General features: G+C 42.1%; 4 protein-coding genes across 9 annotated transcripts in view; 1 reads left to right on the plus strand and 3 right to left on the minus strand.

Annotated features, from left to right (window-relative positions):
- sass6 (SAS-6 centriolar assembly protein) overlaps positions 1–768 on the minus strand; it is a 9,104-nt gene extending 8,336 nt beyond the window's left edge. Inside the window, exon 1 of one of the 2 annotated variants that reach the window (XM_061239171.1) lies at positions 183–768. In XM_061239171.1, the coding sequence (XP_061095155.1) occupies positions 183–247 (65 nt within the window). In that variant the 5' untranslated portion in view covers positions 248–768. The remainder of the gene's footprint in view (positions 1–182) is intronic. The other variant, XM_061239170.1, reaches the window with a different exon arrangement.
- On the plus strand, positions 730–4,987 carry trmt13 (tRNA methyltransferase 13 homolog). Of its 2 annotated transcripts, none has more exons than XM_061239175.1 (11): positions 730–1,125; positions 1,256–1,305; positions 1,567–1,628; positions 1,834–1,890; positions 1,993–2,062; positions 2,267–2,373; positions 2,464–2,631; positions 2,716–2,794; positions 3,002–3,076; positions 3,227–3,653; positions 4,240–4,987. In XM_061239175.1, the coding sequence occupies exons 1-11, from the start codon at positions 1,010–1,012 to the stop codon at positions 4,409–4,411; spliced, it is 1,383 nt and encodes a 460-aa protein (XP_061095159.1). In that variant the 5' UTR covers positions 730–1,009; the 3' UTR covers positions 4,412–4,987. The 2 variants fall into 2 exon arrangements, with proteins under 2 accessions (XP_061095159.1, XP_061095158.1); XM_061239174.1 differs by having other exon boundaries at positions 736–1,125; positions 1,562–1,628.
- Positions 2,851–7,826, minus strand: lrrc39 (leucine rich repeat containing 39). 3 transcript variants are annotated; one of them, XR_009708549.1, is made up of 9 exons: positions 7,624–7,826; positions 7,123–7,332; positions 6,692–6,797; positions 6,356–6,512; positions 5,849–5,985; positions 5,616–5,761; positions 5,291–5,443; positions 4,989–5,084; positions 2,851–4,820 (listed from the first exon to the last, which is right to left on the minus strand). XR_009708549.1 is itself a non-coding variant. In XM_061239176.1 (9 exons), the coding sequence occupies exons 2-9, from the start codon at positions 7,248–7,250 to the stop codon at positions 4,747–4,749; spliced, it is 1,047 nt and encodes a 348-aa protein (XP_061095160.1). In that variant the 5' UTR covers positions 7,251–7,332; positions 7,624–7,826; the 3' UTR covers positions 2,851–4,746. The 3 variants fall into 3 exon arrangements, 2 of the variants coding, with proteins under 2 accessions (XP_061095160.1, XP_061095161.1); XM_061239176.1 differs by having other exon boundaries at positions 4,989–5,134; XM_061239177.1 differs by having other exon boundaries at positions 2,851–5,084.
- A 2,276-nt stretch (positions 7,827–10,102) lies between these two features.
- dbt (dihydrolipoamide branched chain transacylase E2) lies at positions 10,103–18,843 on the minus strand. 2 transcript variants are annotated; one of them, XM_061238714.1, is made up of 11 exons: positions 18,703–18,843; positions 17,144–17,264; positions 16,975–17,050; positions 15,023–15,204; positions 14,191–14,318; positions 12,726–12,981; positions 12,422–12,588; positions 12,150–12,227; positions 11,668–11,859; positions 11,512–11,583; positions 10,103–11,205 (listed from the first exon to the last, which is right to left on the minus strand). In XM_061238714.1, exons 1-11 carry the CDS (start codon positions 18,751–18,753, stop codon positions 11,038–11,040), a joined length of 1,491 nt encoding a protein of 496 aa, XP_061094698.1. In that variant the 5' UTR covers positions 18,754–18,843; the 3' UTR covers positions 10,103–11,037. The 2 variants fall into 2 exon arrangements, with proteins under 2 accessions (XP_061094698.1, XP_061094699.1); XM_061238715.1 differs by lacking the exon at positions 18,703–18,843 and adding an exon at positions 18,265–18,609.
- Between the last annotated feature and the right edge of the window lie 1,571 nt (positions 18,844–20,414).

Here is a 20,414-nt window from a genome sequence, read left to right on the forward strand (position 1 = left end):
TCTAACGAACCGTAGCTAGATAGGCAGCTAAAATTCCTAAGAATAGACTGTGATAAACTTCAGAAATCATTTTCTGAAATTCGCTAAAATTATCGAAAATAACAAAACACCAGGCCGCCGAGCAAGCCAGCTCGGCAACTAGCTAGCTAGTTAGCTGGCTAACAGTTAGCCAAGAAACTTACCGGTCTTCGCAATCTTTACATTTGACTTGCACTTGTAAACTCTTGTTGAAAAGTGTTTCCGTCATGATTGTCTCATATTCCAAATGATTGAAAATGAAAATGCATTTAGTCCTTTTGTTTAATTAATTTAGTATACATCTATAACTCTGTTTTTGAACGGAACTCTCCAATTTTGAGTTTGGCGCTTCTCTCCCGCGAATGGCCGTTACAGACAGGGCTGGAAAATCGGAAGTCAGGGAGGAGCTGCTGTACACAGTCAAGAAAGAATGAAAGAAACCTCTGCTACTGTTGCTATATGGTTCCTTGGCAACAGCACGCTCTCTTGGGCCGTGATCAAGTGTTTGGCATTATTTATCGAGTTAGTTTTTGTTGCCTTGTAATATAATTGCAAGAATAGAATCTGGCTACGTTACAGTGACAACGAACAATATAATTATTTCAAGTGAACATAAAACAAAATCTATTTTTAGATCAAGTGTTATGTGAAAATAAATTATTTTGTACAAATGTGCAGTCATGTATATTGTGGCAATTTCAGTTAATTTTCCGATTCCCCACAATAATATCCAGTTTCCTCCATGCTGTTGGCCACAAGGGGGTGGGGGCACACAGGAGTTACTTGCTCTAGATTCTCTTTCGAGGTTACACGTGTTCACTGATCATTAAACACGTAGCTGGCTCCAGTTTGAACTTGAGATCGGAAAACAGCCTATCCATGCAGTATAACGATCTGTGAATCTGCGCAGAGAGCGCAGCATTGGCCAACAAGTGAATTTGGACGGTTTATTTGAATGTCGTAAAAGGCAAGATGGCTGAAGTGTCTGGGGATGGCGTGTCTGCACCGCTACCGGGAAGATGCGGGTTTTACGTGGAAAGGAAAAGGCGATACTGCAAAATGGTTGTGGCAAGTGGGAAAACCTTTTGCGGAGAGCATGCAAACGCGGTATGTACGAAGACAACTTCACTGTTGTCAAACCACGATGTGCCCCATACCAGAACATAGCTAAATCGAAGTTACACGATACCTGGCGTGAGGATATGTTCGATTAGTAAACTATCTGTGTTTCTCAAAGGGTCAAGAAGATGACAGAAAACGTATCCCTTGTCCGCTGGATCCAAAGCAGTGAGTGATTACATTTAATAAAATTAACTGACAAATAGTAAGCGAAATTTGTTGGTTCGATTAGCAATTTAGGAGCTCCCAGCCTCGAGGTCTGTAAAACTAAAGTCCTAGGTGTATCATGGGTTTAGGATGAAGTGGCTCTGCATTACCTAACGCTTTTACTGAGATGGTTATTTTAGGGAGGTTTGTAATTAACAGGTTTGGGAACACCAGTAGAACACTGTATAGCTGTTCATGCATTTTGCTGTTCCAACAGCACAGTATTTGAAGACAGCTTGGCAAAACATCTGAAGAAGTGCAACTCCAGAGAGAAGCCACACCCTGTAAGTACGGTACCTTTTCAATAAAATGTATAACTTGGATGTATTGAAGTTTTGTAATCATTTAATAGCATACATTTTCTTACAATAATGCTACAGCATCTAACTAAAGTTACTAATACCTCTCCCATCAACTTTAGATTGGCTTGTCAGGATTGGCTGAGTTCTTATTATTTTTGTCATGTATTTTTTTGCTTTGGAAATGCAGGTGTATTATGTTCAAAATATAAATGCTGGACCTGAAGATGATGTACCTGCAGATGAGGTATCTGTCAATGTCTAATGTCTTTGTCGCAGTTTAAATGCATACTTATTTCATCATGTGTGTTAATGATGTCTGAATTGATTAAAGCATCTTAATATTCAGGTGCCCTTGGCTGATCGTGCCAAAGAAGAGTTAGACTTGCTGGTTAAGAAACTGAAGAAAGCAGTGGAGGGTAAGTGTGCCAAACTGTAAAACTGCTGCCTTTATATACAAATGGATTGGAAATCACTTTGTTTTTTTTACTATAGTTTTGTGAACTTAAAGCTTGAACCTCTTGCTTTGGGGAAAGAAGTTTACAGATATGAACTGCTCCAGAATTTTATCATGATTGAAAAACATTCTGTCACACTGTTTATACCCTGGATATTTCTCACAGGACTGAACCGTGAACACGAGGAGAGAATACTATCCCACCCTGCTCTTTGTGAAGCCCTGAATGACCCCAAGAATGGAGATGTTGCTTTCAAACACCTGAAGCAGCAGGCATGTAACATCAGGCACAGCATTCTGACAACTTTGTTTTGACCATGTTGAGTCAAATATTAATTTTTCATGCTTTGGTTTCTTCACAAGGCTTCCCTCTTGGGGCATATGAAAGTCTTGGGCTTGCTGTCTGCCAACAAGTGTTATGTGGAGTTTGGTGCAGGGAAAGGCAAGCTGTCGCACTGGATCAATGTCGCTCTGAGAGGATCTGACAACGTCAATTTTCTGCTTGTGGAAAGATCTACAACTCGCTTTAAGGTGTGACCTGTTATGAGAATATTGGCTGTGTTTAAAAATATGTGAGCAAATTCAAACTGATCAATTCCGTGATTGTTTTTGCAGGTAGATGGCAAGAACAGGAGTACTGACTCTGCTAATGTATTTGAAAGGCTGCAAGTGGATATTCAGCATCTTAGTTTAGGTAAGCTGTGTGTGGTAAACCTAATGGCGTGTGAATAGAATACAAATTCAAGTCAATTAAAGTCAATATTTATTAAAAGATACAAACCACAAAAAAAGCAAGAGATAATTTCCCTAGATTGTGTTTTCCCCTGCACATTGCTATCACAGACTGTTGGAGTTTTACACACTGACCCACATTTGATCTGAGTGTTGTGTTGGCTTTAAGGTAAAGTGCCCTTGCTGTGTGAAAAGGGACTGCCTGTCATTGGGGTGGGCAAGCACCTGTGTGGGGCAGCTACAGGTAAGGCTGAGCTACACAAACTTTGCATAACCCACGTTCAACTCAATAAAAAAGAAAATTGATTTGAGACATTTTACCACATTTTAACACCAGCCTTTCTCTCTTCACCATGTTGTTTGTTTTGTGCTTGCTCTCCTCTGCACACATCAGACCTGGCTTTGCGGTGCATGCTGGGAGACCCTGGAGGGGACCAGGGAGAGCAGAACGAACAGCCGCCCAGAAAGCGTCTGAAGCAGGAGCAGTGGAGTGAGGGGCTGGGGGCGGACGCAGAGCCTGCCCCTGGGGCGGTAGGCGCTAACGCGCAGGCGGACGTGCCGGTGTCTGGGCTCGCCATCGCTCTGTGCTGCCACCACCGCTGTGACTGGAGGCACTATGTGGGGAAGGACTTCTTCAGGGAGCGAGGACTGGGCGCGCCGGAGTTCACCGTGCTCCAGCGCATGTCCAGCTGGGCCACCTGCGGGCTGAGGAAGGCCGCTGACCGCAGTGACGGAGCCCTGCCACCGGGGGGCGGCAGCGAGCGGTGCGAAGAGGAAGACCACGAGCATGCCGATGATACTGTACCGAGCAGCCTGGACGGGTAAGCTTTGGTCTTAAAAGCCTTTGCTGAGAAGCTTGTCGATGAGGGCTAAAGGGTTTGCATTGCAGAGTGGAAAATAAACAGCCACTGTGTTTCTGTACAAGCATGCTAGTTTGTGCGCTCTCATATTAATGGCAGGGAATTGCAGTGATGGGACATACCAAAGGCATTTTATATTGTATTTTGTCTATCTTTTCTTATTAAAAACTTGCATGATGTCTCAGATATTTAAGGCTGCTCTGTATTCCATTTCAAGGTACTGCAATCCTACTTTAGACACAAGTATGTGGTTATAACTGCTCTAAATGCGTGTTTTGCTATTTATGGATTTCATGCTTTTCATTTGTTCAGGTACTTATGCACTTGTAGGTCACTTTTGATTAAAAGCGTCTGCTAAATGACTAAAATGTAATGTATGTTTGCCTTTTCACATTTAATATAGTTTTTCTTGTCTTCTATGCCTTTCTTTACATTCTCACCCATAGTCCTATCCAGTCCACACACTTGTGCATTATTTAATCCAGCCATTTTTCATTTCATCTATTCCTGTCCTTATCTCGGCCCTGTGTCCCTGTGCGTCCCTAAGGGTGGTGTCGGCAGAGGACCGTGAGCACGTGGGCCGTCTGTGCAAGCTGCTGATCGATCACGGCCGGGTGGACTTCCTGCGGCGGAAAGGCTTCTGCTCTAGCCTGCAGTACTACACCAGCAGGGACGTCTCCTTGGAAAACGTGCTGCTGACTGCTGTGCCCACTGGCTGAAGACGCGTAACAGGAGCAGACAGGCACAGATGCGCACGGCACATCACGCAAGAACGGCACTGCAGCACCCCTAGTGGCCACTGGCACAATATGCGCTTCCTGGTTTGCATATTGAAGAACTTGCTTACGGTTAATGGATAACCATTCCAAAAGATCCATTGTTCTTTATGCAGTTATAGAGATTACTTGACTTGACATGGTGGACAAGATACGGTTGACAGGAGGCAGTGGCAGGACTCAGTTGACAGGAAGCAGAAGACAGGAAGAGGTAGACAGACGTAATGGACAGGACTGACAGGAAGCAGAAGGTAGAGGAAAGCCAACGCGGAGCGCTGTCACAGTGCTGCTTCTGTCCCTGGTACAGCTGGGATGGTCACATTTAATACTGAAGTGTAATTGGTTGGGGGTTCTGAAAAACACATTTAAAAATAAAATCTTAAATTAAAAAACTGCTTACAGATGTATGAACATTTCTTATTAAAAGTTACGTTACATGATGCAGTGTTTATTCAAACTGAAATAAAGATTCATACTGCTACCCCCTGATGTGCAAAATGAACATTAAGCACAGCATAACCTCTCTTTCTGGCTTCTTGGATGTAGGTGTGCATGAAATCTCGGCCAAACATCTCTCTGTCATCCTCTTCTTCGTCTTCCTCTGAGGTTTTCAGGTCTGGTAGAGAGACATCTAATGTAAGAGGGTTGTCTCTGAAATTCACAAACCTGTAGGTGCAACATGGTCAAAATTGTCATGTTACTAGACAGAATTATCTATTTATCATTTACCTTTATCAGAAACACCGTAGCTAAAACCTTCATAGTTTTGATGTAAGTTGCAGCAGAACCTCCCACCCCTTGCCATTCTGGCCGCCTGAGTACCTGAGATTAGTCATGCCTTCCATTAAACGTGGAATGTCACGTAGTTTGTTGCTGCTGAGCACCAGTGTTTCCAGATTATGCATGCAGCTGATGTTGTCAGGCAAGTACTCAAGCTCGTTCCTCTGCAGCCACAAGGTGTGCAGCTTCTCCATTCTGTGAACAAGGAAACAAAGAAGTCACGAACAGTGAGAGGGTGGGAAGCTGAATATGAGCTCCACTGTGCTTATGCAGCTGTCCGGCTATAACAATGGATGTCTTTGTTTCTTTAACATTGTTCCCCAGCTCAGTGTCAGTCTCAGTCCTGTAACTGTAACGCCTCCTGTACCTGTGAATGTCTTCTGGGAGATTTTCAATCCGGTTTCCGCCCATATCGAGCCACTCCAACGCAGGCAAATTGAGAATGTTTTCTGCGATGGTAGTGAAATGGTTCATGGAGAGATCCAAATGGTACAGTTTCTTGAGGTTGCTTAGCTGAGGATGAGGAAATGGGAGTGTAAATATCAAAGGCCTCACTAAATTGAGGAGCACAACATGAGACCATGCAGGCCAGACTGACACCTGTGCTGGGAGCTCATCCAGATCCCAGTTGGAGGCCAGCTCCAGTTTCTCCAGGTTTTCACAGCAACCCAGCTCCTCGGGAACATTACTCACTCTATTGTAACTCACAAGCAACTCCCTCAGCCTGGTCAGCTTACCTGTGGGGTAGGGAACAAGTCTGCATGTAGTATCTGGTTTTAGTCATAGAGGTTTTTCTCAGGGGCTGTTTGTGAGATCAACTGTCTTAATGGAGTATCATTATAAATTATGTAATGGCTGTATGGAGTTTTGTTTCTTTCTTATCAGTCAATGCTGCATTTTAATAGGTGGATGTGTCAAGACTAATGTGCTTTCCTTGGTGTAACAGTGATGTTTACTTTATGTAAGCCCACATAGATTGCTTTGTATGGCATACCAATGAATTTGAACCTACTACAGCATTTTTGTTTCAGAAACCCTTCTGAAATCTCAGAAAAGTCTTTTGGCTTTTGGTTAAAAAAAAGGTGACAGAATGCGTGATGCACTGACCGATCTCTTTGGGAATCTCGGTGATGTTGTTCCGGGACAGGTCCAGCACAATGAGATTGGGAAAACTGTGGATGAAGCGAGGGATCTTCTGCAGTCCTGTCCGGTGCAGCTGCCATTCCTGCAGCTCGGGGAGCTGTGCCAGGACTGAGGGGAGCGTCTGTTAAGAGAGAGCCCGAGTATTCATGGGAAATGCAGTTCTATGTCCCAAAGAATACCTGTATTAATGAACATAGGTTTATTACATTAACAGACTTGAAACCTGCTAGATTGTTAACTTAAGAACTTTACTGTATTTGGGAGATTGCTGAAGATGAACAGATTAACCATATAACGTACCTTCCATTCCTCTTTCTCTATCCGCAGGATAACCCTTCCATCCTCTGTCACCACCTTCTCTCTGAGTTTAGCCAACGCGATGCGATCTTCCCAAGCATGTGCAAGCCTAGGGCAGAGAGGCTTGGAACTCAGCTGTGAGGTAGTTGCTATGGTTTCATCAACGCAGAAGGAATTGTTGACTGGCAGATATATGCGTTTTGATGAACAAATATTGGAAAACTTTAGGTTTGAATAGAAATTCATACACCAAGGCACGGATTTTACACTAACATGTATACTCCTTTGTATTCATGGAAAAAAACAAGATGGGATTTTTTCTAGAATATCTGCATAATCCAACCCATACTCATTTTAGAAGTCGTATGATATTTGGAAAAGTCCATATCTGATTTCTTGCGATTAGACCACAAACAGTAAATACAACACGTTACCTGCCAACAGAAGCCTTGTCCCGGAGATCTCTCTCTTTCTGCCGGTCTTGCTTGCTTTTCTTTATCCTGCTTTCCCAAAGAGCCTTGATGGAGTTCACTGCCCCACAACACACCACCACCCCAGCCATGCTGACCCCACACCACCCCACTGCTGCAGCCTCACACACTCACTACACACCCTGCCCCCAGCAGTGTCCTGCCTGCTTCTTCCTGTGGTGCAAAAAGACAGGCAAAACAGACAAGCCAAGGGAACCTTTATTTATAGTAGAGGCTAACAGTCCTCTCTCCATGCTGATATTTTCATATCACTCTGTGCCTATGGTATCTCATGAGTCTGTGCATGGTGTAAAACCTTATTTTGTTTTTACCTATTTGTAAGCAGACTGTGTTGTTAAAAACCAGGCAAGATTATGGTAACCAATGGCATAATGGTGTACATAGAAATAATGTGAAGCCTATAAAATTTGCCTATTTTCTAAACAAACAATAGCTTGTGCTCACCCTTCTCACACCATGAGAACTTCTCCACAGCTGCAAAGCGTGTCACTCTCAGTAGATCAGCCCCCCTTGCTTCTCCCTTTTGGATTCATTCCAGTATTAAAACGGCTCTGTTTCTCCACACGTGTTGCTGTGTGCACGGTGTTAATGGAATAGTGCTGTTAAGTCAAAAACTAGTGTATATTAGCCAGACACCTTCTATCTGTCAGTGCTGTTCTGTAATGAAATGTACCCTTGGTAAGTGGCTAAATTTAGCCCAGGGCTCAACACTGGGAATAGCAAGGGTCACATGTTGTGTCTGGTCCATGGTCAGCTGTCCCCTGGCACGTATGGTTTAGACACGACAGGACTACATGCACACAAAATTGTAAAAAATTTATCCATTCACATTTTGTTCTGAATATTTCAGTACAGTATAACAATGGTTCTATTAAAAAAACTAAAGGTTTACATTTTCTGCAATCTTTCCTTAAATTGAGATTATTCTACTACAAGTCACTGGCAAGTAATGAGTGAAGCACATTTCCCAACAATGATCTTAAGGAATTCTATTAGGATGAAGCCTAATTCAAGATGAATAAAGTTTGATGTTTTAATGTTAAATCTTAAAAATAATTAATTTCCATTTACTCAAGTGCTGGATGACAGGGCGAATAGTTTACAGGCTGGTACTATTCAAAGAACTATTCAATTAAAAGGTAATTCCATGAAGCTAGCTTCATGTTTATTTTAGGCTTTTAGTTTGCTTTTAGTTTTTAGTTTGCTCTGAGAAACAAAAAATAATGTGCTGCTATTACTCCAAAATACCTCAGAAACAAGAACATCAGTGTATAGAATAGCAAAAATGAAACCGAAACCCTCTGGTCATGTAAGAAAAACCTAATTGTATTTATTAGCTATTAATCAAAAGTGTGTTCCATTTTGTACAATTAAATCTGTGTCAGTATGACTACCTTGTAAGATAAAACGAGCTTCCAGAAAAACAATAGGCTAAATAGAGTGTTAGTGTTGAGTTAGTAGTTCAGCTCTGTCCATCAGTTGGCAACATTTTAAAACTTCTTTATCTATCCATCAGTTAGTCTTAAACGTAAAATACCATTGTAATACATTTTTGCCCCTGGCTGTGATTCATTGTAATACCTTGTGTTTGCCTTCCAAGTCCCTCTGGACAAAAATATAAACAGTCATTTGGTCCTATTGTAGTCAAATTCTAAGATCACAATTTTACATCGTTTCTCATCAATTTTTCTCATCCTTGCTGCAATCTAGCAGGAAGCAGAAAATTATACTTTTATTTATAAACATACCGTTTACAAAACATCCTGTGCTTGGTCATGAACTTGATCATTCTTGATATACAGCATAAAGTACACAAACAGCATAAAGTGAATCATTTCTAAAGCAGTATTCGGCAAAAGTATCCGCGGCGGGGCACCATACGCCTCTGCTAGAACAGGATATGCCAGAGTCTTTAATCTGCCCCATGGCCACGAAACATACAAGTTTATATCTCTCATACATCAGGTCTTTTGCTGCCTTTTTGACATCGTCTGCCAGCTTTTTTGCGACCGCAGAACAGTTATCGCTGTATTCTGCGTTCTGTAGCCTATTCTCCAAGATTGTTTTAATCAACAATTGCGCCTCCTCTGCCGAGAAGCGTTTCTCTGGTCTGGACTGGTAGCAGTACCCTTGAATAAAGCGCTCTTTCGTGTTCACCGAGGAGGACCTGTTGGCTGAGGTGGTTTTGGAAACTGAAATCCGTCCATTCTCCTTCTTGGCTGTCCAAGGGGAATTCCGTCTGTTAGGTGTGTCGCGAATCATACCTGTCACTGTTATCTGCTTCTGGAACTGCAGTTCTTTCCCCTTAGTGGACCTCTGACCTCCACTGACACGATGCTGCTTCTCAGGATCAAATGATCCAGTCCTTTGTCGATCCGCTTCTGAGATCCGCTCCATTGATTTTTCATTCTTTCACATGAGAAACAAACCACTTATTGCAGCTAATCGTATATATGCAAATAACAAAAGTTTCGCCGCCAATATATATAGCCTACTTATAATTTATCTCGAATGCAACATTAAATAATTATCTACGCTTCATAAATTCGAAAAACATGGTCAAATATAGTAAACATCCCGGTCTAGAAATTCAATGAAAAACTTTGAAATTGCACTCACCAATTTTTTTCTTTGAATGTGAAAGACGCCGAACAAAAACGTATGTAGGCTTCACCAACAACAGCTTCAGCAAAAGAGGAGCTGCGCTGGTACTGGATCCTTTAAAAGGAGCTCCCGGTTTGCTTCTTGCTTTTTCAGGGATGCGACTAGCCGACGTCAGCACTTCAGCATCTGCTTAGAATATTAAGGCGGCTTTTCAAATACGGCTACTGTACTTATTGTCAGTTTATAGTAAAGTTCTCATTCATTCTGGATTCATTCTTTCTTTCATTCATGTTTTAGAAGAAATAAAAACCGATTCATATTAACGTAGAGTCAATGTTTATTTATTGTTACACAATGTCACATCATGAATGAGAACAAACAACATGATCTCTTACACACCAGTTTTATTAACCTTTTTCTTTGTTATTCAAGATCCACACCAGAAAACCTGACCAGTTGCTGTTGGATATTATGAAATCCTGTCATGGTATTTGTCCCTGCAAGTAGCAGACTCCCCGAACAAGTAGTGTATAATAATTTCCCACAATCCCCAAGCAACCTAGTAATACAAATATTCCACCCTCAACTTAACCACATTCTCTGTTAACAATGTTTATGACATATCCAGACAGTGTGGAAAGAAATGGGTTCTAGTGAAGTACAGAGCACTACAAAAGCAGCACCTTAGAAACATATAAATTGTTCAAACAAACTAGAAATCTGGCAAACAAAGTTGTTATATGCCCTTCTGTAACAGAAACCGTTCGCATCCCTGGGTATCACAGATTTACATGCTAACCCCATTCAGCACAAAAACAAGCCCTTTGTCCTGGAACTTTATCCTTGGGTCTGTGAAACCGTGTAGTGTTTGGAGAAGACCTTCTAATAACTGTGTGCATTTATCACCTACCAACTCTCTTCCACAAGATCTCAGCTCGCTACCAGGGGGAGGGTACGCCTTCTCGTTTAGCTTTCTTTTGTAACCATCTTGTGTCAGTAAGGCAATGATGAGGGAGAGAAGGACTCGGAAGTGAGCACACAAAAAAGAAGGAATGACCCTGCTGTTGACTTTCTTCACGTGGCTGCAAATGCTATAATGTCCTTGCACTGTGCAGCCACATCCAGGAGAACAGCAAGGGGGAGAGGGAATAGAAAAAAGAATTCAGAAGCCAGCAGCAACAGCACCCGGGAGGTCAGTTTAACAGCACTACATGATCCGCAGTTTCGCACTGGGGCTTCCGAAGTGCTGTGTGCTCATTTGAGGTCAATGACCATGGAGGCCGGGTTCTCCAGATAAGCCCTCCACATGTTGGAAAACCTACACATGGTGGCTCCGTCTATAATCCTGTGGTCGGCAGACCAGCTGATGTTCATGATGTGTGCTTTCACCACCTCGCCCTTGGCGTCAAATCTGGGCAGCACCTGTAGGGAGGAGTAAACATTACAATCTTAACTTCTGAGTTCAAGACCACACACAGAAACAATCACTCTTCAAGGCCATTATTGCTCAAAGACAACCAAGAAACGGTGACTCAACGCAAAGCTATCGTACTCTCGATGGGCTTGTGTTCAATTTTTGTTTTTTTAACCCTCAATAGAACAGCACATACAGCTTGCAATTACAAAAGAAAATTATGGCAAATGGGGGGGGGGGGGGGTTCACCTAATTTTCCATATGCTTGAACCCACATAGAAACATATTGATCATTACATAAATGCCACACAAACCTGGATTTTCCCCAGGGCTCCAATCGCCACCTCTGGGGGTAGGATCACCGGCTTTGCATAGGTGCCTCCAATCTGTCAGAAAGGAAATAATCCATGAAGGAACAGCGTATGTACTAAACCACAGCTGCCATGTTGTGTGCCGTTCCCCAGGCTCACCGAGCCGATGTTGGAGAGGGTGAAGGTGCCCCCCGTGAGGTCTGCAGTGCCCAGCTGGCCCGTGGATCCCATGGTCTGCAGGCGGTTCAGCTCCAGGGCGATGTCGTAGACGCTCAGCAGCTGCACGTTCTTGATGTTGGGCACGATGAGGCCTTGCACCGTGTCCATGGCCAGGCCGATGTTGTGGGACGCCTGTGTTTCAACAGAGAGGTGCAGCATGCCTGGTGGTCACATACTCAGTCACTGGGCATTCACACATACCTCCCTATCTCAGTTGAGTGTCATCCCCTGGTACCAAATATTATTTATTATTTTCCAAATAATAAAATAAACTTGCACAGCATGACTTGAGAAATGGTGCACACTTCTAAACCACACAAGGACTCAATCATTTCACCAGTGGCCCTAATCCTCAAACCATTAGGATTAAAAAGTGTCATCAGCCCATGTTCCTACAGGCGGAGACGTTTGAAGCGTCTGACCTTGTAGGTGATGTTCTGGCAGCTCTCATCCAAAGAGGCATTCAGGATGGGGAAGTGCAGCAGTCCCAGGGATGCTGCCTGTTCAGAGAGAAGAAAGCACTACTGTCAAACTGCACAAGAACCTGATCTCCAGTCCTCTACTGAGCCTTCAGCAAAAGTCAACAGCCATATGTAGGAACACTCCCATAGCTGGCCTCTTTACATTTTACTTTCAGCTCAGCAAACCGTTCCAAGCAGGTAGAATGGTGGGATACACTCATGGCCCCGGTTACCTTGATGAAGAAAGGCATGTAGCTGAGCTTGACGCCGCGGGACACGGCCAGGTCCTTCAGCTCCGAGCGCAGGCGCACCAGCTTGGTCAGGTCCACCTCGTCACAGTAACCGAAGTGTGGGATCTTTAAGGCAGCGGTCATGGTTCTCACCATGGCTTTGTGGAAACCTGTTCACAAGAGAGTTGAATTATAACCACACTGAAATCGCAGAGAATCCCTGAAACTGAATATCAAAAGATGGCTATCACCACTGAGAAGTCTAAAATCGCCCCCCCATTAAAATGACCTGGACAAGCAGCCTCACCTTTGAGAGGTTCAGTAACGTCCTTGCCAGTGAACACTGGCATGGGGGCCACAGGGCGGGGGATGCTCGGTGGGGGCACTTTCTCTTTGGGCGTGGCAGCAGGTGGTCCTGCAGCAGCAGCGGGTGGGGGCGGCTCAATCTCCTGGAACGGGGAGGGGGGCAGGATGGCCCCCGTCTGCTTGGCCAGGAAGTTGAGGATGTCCTCTTTCAGGATGCGCCCGTCCTTCCCTGTCCCCACCACCTCACTCAGCTTGATCTGTGGGAGACCACATGCACAGGTCAGTTGGGCAAGATAGGGGCCTTCCTAGCTGCGGACAGGACAACCTTTCTTTACTTTAGTATGAACAATGTCCTTCAATGATGAATCTCCCGATACAAGACAGAGCTCTAATTAAATAAATTATTTTTCTCCCAAATCAGAAATCCAGCATGACTGTTTCTGGTTCTCTCATACTAACAATTTGTGTTGAGGAGCAAATTTAGGCATTTTAAGGAGTGGTGCTACTCAACAGTATGTTTTTTATGTTCTTTATATGCTTCATTGGTGCATGAACATGCAAGGCTACACAATTTAATATATATGGTCTGTCTACTGCAGCACAGACCACTGGTGTGTTCAGAGGGCTCATCATTTGACTAAACTCCTCACTCTGAAAACAGCGGACACAAACAAAAGAAAGTCGTTGTACTTTCAATAGCATTCCAGAGATTATTGCCCAACTTGTTCCAGGAACTGCGGGTCTTGTATCGGTCTGTGCACTCCACTCAACTTTCAGCGCTGCCCCTGTCAACAGACCCAACAAGGATCCATAGCAACAGGACCTCTATGGTGGGCAATGAGAGGCTGTTTAGATTTAACACCCCGTTTTTATTTTTACGCCCAGTGCAGGGGAAGGGGGAATTAACTGGCCTTCCATGAAAACAGCTTTGACAAACAGTGTCATCCATCACAACCCTTCCCATTGTTGTGTCCCTACCAACCGAGCAACTCCTGGCCCCTTCCCCAGGAGTTTACAACCACCGGTGAGGAGGAGCAGGAGCCGTCTCTCCCTTTCACTCGGTACCTCTATACATTGAACTCTTGTTCAGGTGATTGATGCGGCCATTGTGATTTGGAAGGTGCTGATTTTTTGCATCTGCTTCATAACGGTGTAAATCTGATGGTGCTTTTCTGAGTCTGGAACAGCGGTAACTCGGCAAGGGGGCTTCACGCAATGCTACGGGGGGCATAGCATACGGTATAACAGTCCTGACGTCTCCCTCACCAGCGACTCTGGGTAAACGGGAGTTTGATTTGAGTAAGGTTTATGCAGTATAGTCCACAGAGCATGCTACAGCTGTGTAAGTGTATGCATGAAAAAGATATAAAGGCTCAACTCAGGTAGAGTAGTTGTGTCAAGGCATGGCTGTGTGTGCCATGGACATGGTTATGTTGTGCTGGGGTGGTCTCTCAGGATTAACCCACATTGTTCTCCATGGCCAGACGTCGGACTGCAGGCGTGGCCTGGGTCTTATGTCCCTTGATTTGCTGGTGGGTGTGCTCATCTTGTGCCATTGCTGGGGTCTCTACTATATCTTCTTCTGGGGCCACCTCTGAATAGAAATCCAGAGATAAAGATGGCAAACAAAAAAATAAAATTATGTAAGCAGAGAAAGGGAGAAATGTGGCTAGCTACTACTGCTATTCATTCTTATTCAAGACATCGGAGTCAAAGAAAAAAAAAACAACAACATTAATTAAATGGCTGGGAACTATGAAAGACAAGAGTAGTTTTTGAATGCCTCAAATCATTAAGGAGTGAAGGAGGCAGAGCCGCAGAGAATGTTCTAGAGCTACTTCACATTCCGAACCCCTCTTAAACCCCTCCTTCACTCTCCCAAGAATCCCCTTCTATCCTCAAGTCCTCAAAAAGAAAGGCGATATTAGCAAGCAAGCAGTGACTGGCCAAGAGGACCTGCCTCACTTTAACAAATATTTATTTTATTCATAATATCAATATTTATTTATAAGATGGAGAGAATTAGAGCAGCATTTGTTCAGAACTGCTTTAACAGACATTTGTCCACAGAAAACCTGTCATTCCATTTGTGTCTCAATTTCAACAGCTGTGGTAAAATACCCAACACATTAAACATGGCACAGCCACGCAAGATAGCAGAAGCCGTGTTATACATAAAATATGGGCTGAATAACAATTCACAACCATGAACTGAATACATGCTCAGATTACATAGGTAGTTATGCAGTGAGGAATAAAGACTGTCGCTTAAAAATATCCAGAGGGCAGTGCACTTACCCGGACCAGCATCAGTTTCAATGTCGACAAGAGGGGTGCCCACGAGTGCAATGGAGTCAATATCATAGTAGAGTTTTCGGATCACGCCATCGTAGCGGCTGGTGATCGTTACTGATGCCTTGTCACTCTGTACTTCACAGATGCTGTCAAACTGAGAAACCTTGTCGCCCTCCTTCACATACCTGATGCGCAGATGAGAAGCAGGATTACTGACACTGTATCGCATGAACCAACCGGCATCCATGTGGAGGCCTGGGTGAGACTGTTTTTAATCCCGCTCTCACAAAGGTTTGGTCCCAGTACAGTCCACAAACCCACAATGTTATAACTATCCCCTCACTGATGTTGCTTACATATGAAAAAATAACCAAATAGTCATTGGTTAAAAATGTTGGTATACAACTGATAATTTTAATACATTTACACAGCAGAATAGGGAAATATGCCAGTAATCTTAAAAAAATAAATATCATATTTTAAATTAAAATGACCAAGATTGTTCATTAGTATGCAATACAACTCACACCTGGATTTTGGAGAATTTGTCAGAGTCAATAAATGGTACTTCACTTGTTACTGCACCATTAACTACCCTGGAAGAAATGTCTGAGTGCTGCAGATTTTTACACAGCAGAATTTAAATGTAAGGTAACGCTCCACATCGCTAACTGTTATTACAGCATCCAAAATCACTCACTGTGTTTTATTTCCTCAGTTTTATTTCCTCAGCTCCAGAACGGTAAGCAAGACTGACTTCACCAAGTATAATGTGCCAAGAACCTTGCATAATGTGGCATTTTAGTATTACAAAAAAAAAAAAAAGACTTGACTTTCGTGATTGAGCAGGCAACTATAGCCAAGAAAAGTACATTTAACAGGCAAGCAAACACCAGTTTGAGATAGGCAAGGTAACAATCAAGATAAATGCTGCAAGCCACCAGAACACCTGACAAAAAGTCAATGTTTCCTTTATTTTAATACTGTAAATCTCTTATTTGACTTCATGTGGCATGACGTATTTGAGCAAAAATAAACTCCTCGGACCTATTGGCACTGCAGTGCTATGTATTAATGCAAATAAATCAGCACTGATAGCCACAGCTTGAGTGCCCTCTGTTGGCTTCAGATGGTATGGGCCCAATGTGGTCAATGAATGCACTTTACTTGTTTTAATTAAATCAGTCTCAAAAGACATGTTAACACATTCCTGAAACAGCATCTAACTAACATTTAGAATAAAATAAAAATAAAAACTTGTTTTTTAAAGTGAACTTATTAATAAGATGCAAACATAATTGTAATAGTATAGAAATTGGTAAGGTATTACCAAGGTTAAAAAGATAGCTTTGTAAAGGATTCTTTGTTAAAATGTAGCCTGTAGAAAATTCACCAGTCAGGCCAAGGTAGGCTAAGGCTTTACTGGCAAAAGGCATAATTCAGCCTCAGCAAGTCCTGGTGTGATATGATAGTGGAAAACTAGCTATAGGCTGAAAACTAGATATAGCACATCATCAATCAAAAACATTATAGAATAACACGTGTATTCTTTTCTGAACGTTACTTGATCCTAAAACAAGCCATTTCTGAGCAATATATCTGGGCCGGAATATACTCACTCATTCAACTGCTCTAAAACCTACCAATTCATCTGCAAAGAAGAACGAGCTAAAATTCCAGTGATGACACTGATATCAAATTACAAGAAGTATTTGGTTGCAGTTATAGCTGCTGAAGTTGGTGCAACCAGTTTAACTTACTTTTTCACATGGGTAATATCCTTTTAAAAACGTGTTTTGCGTTTCCTGGTCTATATTTTATAAAACCAGGAAGGGGGCAAATACTATTTTCACAGCACTGTACATTTTTGCATTGGGCACCAAACCAGTGAAAGCCAAAGAGTAAGGGGTAATTTACACTTGAACATTTTTAAACAAAAGAAGAACTAAACCTACCATTCTTTCACTGTGACCTCCATGATCCCCTCCCCAATATCTGACAGTTTGAACTGCAAAATGGGTCCTGATTTGACTGTGGAGAAATGGTGATATCATAAACAACATTCTCCTCATAATACTATGACATACAACATTATTGTTTTTATGTAATAATAAAACTATTTACCATAGCTCGCTCTAAAACACCTATACTGCTGGTGGATACTGATAGATGAGTGATTGAGCCTGTATTCTGGTCGAATTGTCTGGAGCCTAGAGCAGCAGTGCTTATAGTGGTGTGCAGACAGCTGCAATGAAGAGGAAAAATATTAAACAAGCACACTCAAAAAGCCACATTTTTTATTTTGACGTGACAATTTAGTTAATCAGCAGATACTAGCCTAAGCGACTTACGAAAGTGCTTACATGTGCATTTTAACAAGGTTAAACACCACAAAGCTGTTTTACAATCATAAGCAACAATCAAGGGGCATGCCTCAAGCCTCAAGATAAAGCAAGAGAATGTTTTTGTTTTTTTTATAGAAACACTGAAAGTTTGCAGGAGACCGTGAATCTTCCCCCCTGGCTGACTGGAGAAGGTAATTTCTCCAGTGAAAAGGGCAGAGATGACCCAGAGAAGAGGAGAGGAGAGGAGAGGAGAGGAGAGGAGAGGCTGCCAGGTGCTGAAAGAGATGAGCCAGTCAGCTGGCGAGAGGATGCTGAATGGCGGTTTAGTGTATAATGTTATCAGTCTTTAGATGGGAAGGGGCAGTACCACTAGCAGCTTGACCATGCCTTCCATATGTTCGCATGCATACACACTCACATCCACAACAAAAAAATGTTTTTCCATCCAAAACATCGTACAAAAACAGAACCCTGTGAGGATAATTATATTAGCTATGAATACAGTATTGTTCTGTGACCAAATACATAGATCTTTGACTCTGATCTTTGAAACCTTGTGCTAAACAAAGATAGTACTGAGGGGGAAATAATCAGCCCCCATAAATAAGACTCTGTAGTAGACTAGTAAGCCAATTGTACCAAATAAAAACTTGGAATAATACATGATAAATAACATTTAATCTCCTTATTTCGTATGACAGTAGATGCAAATGATAACAAGAAAGCAATGTTCTGAAGTAATATCTGAAGATGGGGACAATACAAATGTCTAAGTCAGTTAACTAGACGGCTAGCTGCATAACATCAGCGATGTCAACAGCAGTCAACTTGATCTCTGCATATTGGAAACTTCCTCATTGCTAAACTGTGCAACAACAGAAAATGTTTCCGTATCCATACCTTGTCTGGCCAACGTAGATGTCCAACCTGCTTGCTAACTTTTTTTACGGGACAATACGACTTAACAGCTAGCTTACAATATAGCTAAGACCAATTAGCTTTAAGGTTAAACGTTAGCTGACTGCACAAACTACTGTTCATAACATTAAGCAATAAACTTGTTGGCAACATTAACAAATAGGTCGTGTTTCTGGACTGTAAACGTGTCCTCAAACCTCAAGCAATTGGCCTGTTAGCTAGGCTAGTTTTCAAACACCCTGCCTGGTTCCCAATCTCGCGAGCTAGTGCACAGCCGGCTAACCGCGGCTGTGAACTTCGTTTGCTTTTCAGTTTGTCGAGTGACCCATCGTGCAATTGCTATCACTACAGCGTCATTAATATTTTCGAATAAAAGCATTACATGATGCCGAAGCATCTAATTGAAGTATGCACTCTTACCAAGCGTCTCATAAAAGTGAATGAACCTCTCAATGTAGTAACTGCCGCCATCTTTGCTCCGAATTATCCTTTGCCCGGATCTGACGAACTGATTACGCCCCTCTTGCATAGCCAATAAGAAGCGTGTTCTGAAGGGCAGGCTTCACCATCGTTCTGAGATATTGTTATAATAAAAGACGGCTAGAGGGCGACTTGATACAGACAGTGTAGGGCAAAATTCCCTTCAGATAGACGAGGTCCCGGGTAAAAAAAATGTTATTGGCCTCCCCAGTGAAAATATGAAGTAAATGAATGGGCATAATTCACTACCAGTGATAACCGATCCACATTTCTTGTAAAAAAAAAAAATGTGTGTAGTTATATTAGCAAACTACTAACTCAGATAGTGATAATATACCTACAGTAAATCCGATTTTGTCATAAAATAATTTGCTGGGTATTTTTGTGAAAACATCAGTAAAATGAAGCTTTGGTAAATATGTTGTAAATACCAACAAATGACCATTTTCGATTTGTAATCAAACAATTCACATCTGGTTAAAATGTATATTATCAGTTTTTATGAAATTATATTTGTATACCAGTTAATGAAAAGTACCATTTAGCACCTTTTATACATAGTCCCTGCATGACACTGCAAAATTCAAACCACTAGTTGGCAGTAGAAACAGGATGGGCAGGTTACAGTGCTAAGAAGTTCCAAAAAGAGCCTGCCAAGTTCTGGAAAAAGGGTCTTGTGTGTTATGGTTTGGGTATGTATATTTGCTCACTTACCTTAACTGATAATGTAACTGGTGATAGCAGTAGAATGAATTATGAGGTGTACAGAAGCCTCTTATCTGTCCAAATTCTAACAGATGCCTGCAAACTTCAAACTCATTGGATGACACTTCATCTAACAGCAAGACAATGACCCCAAACATATTGCTAAAGCAGTATTTCAAAGCCAAAATAATGGAAAATTATTGGCCAGCCAAGTCATTCGCCTGAACTGAACCTGATTGAGAATGTGCTTCATGTGCTGAAGAGAAAACTAACCCACTAAACAAACAGGAGCTGATCAGCAGTGCAGGCCTGGCAGAGCATCACCAGAGAAGACACTCAGCGCTGTATGATGTCTATGGGTCATAGACTAAGTTCACCCAATTTAAAGCTACGATTTACGATTACAAATTATACATTTATATCAATGCATTTATATATATTTTTACTTTGATGACAGACAAACTACTTGGTATAATACAAATGTAAAATTCTTAACATATTTCTAAAGACAATAATGGATTACTGTCGACAAGGATGGCCCACCAAGGCCTTTATAATTTGGCCCGTAAAAGGGGTGCAAATGTGTTTAATCGATCGCAATAGATGTGATGTGAATGGTAAAGCCCACTCAAACAAAGTTAGAACATGTCATATATAAAAATTAAGTAAAACATCTAATCTCTGGTTTGAAGCAGTGTTTACTCAAACATAATTGGCTGTGAAGACCCATGCTGTAATGGTACACATTAAGCACAAAACACACATAACATTTTACAATTGTATACTTAGAACCTGTAATTATAGACCCTCTACGTATACACTATAGGAAAACATTCACTGTGTATTTTGGTAAATAAAACAAAAGAGTGTAGGTTAAGACCAGAGAACAAATACTCAAAACCACAAAGTTAACGTTACTCCTAAGGCTATACAGGCCTTATATTGGC

Source organism: Conger conger, chromosome 4 (assembly GCF_963514075.1).
Source record: "Conger conger chromosome 4, fConCon1.1, whole genome shotgun sequence".
Lineage (NCBI taxonomy): Eukaryota > Metazoa > Chordata > Actinopteri > Anguilliformes > Congridae > Conger > Conger conger.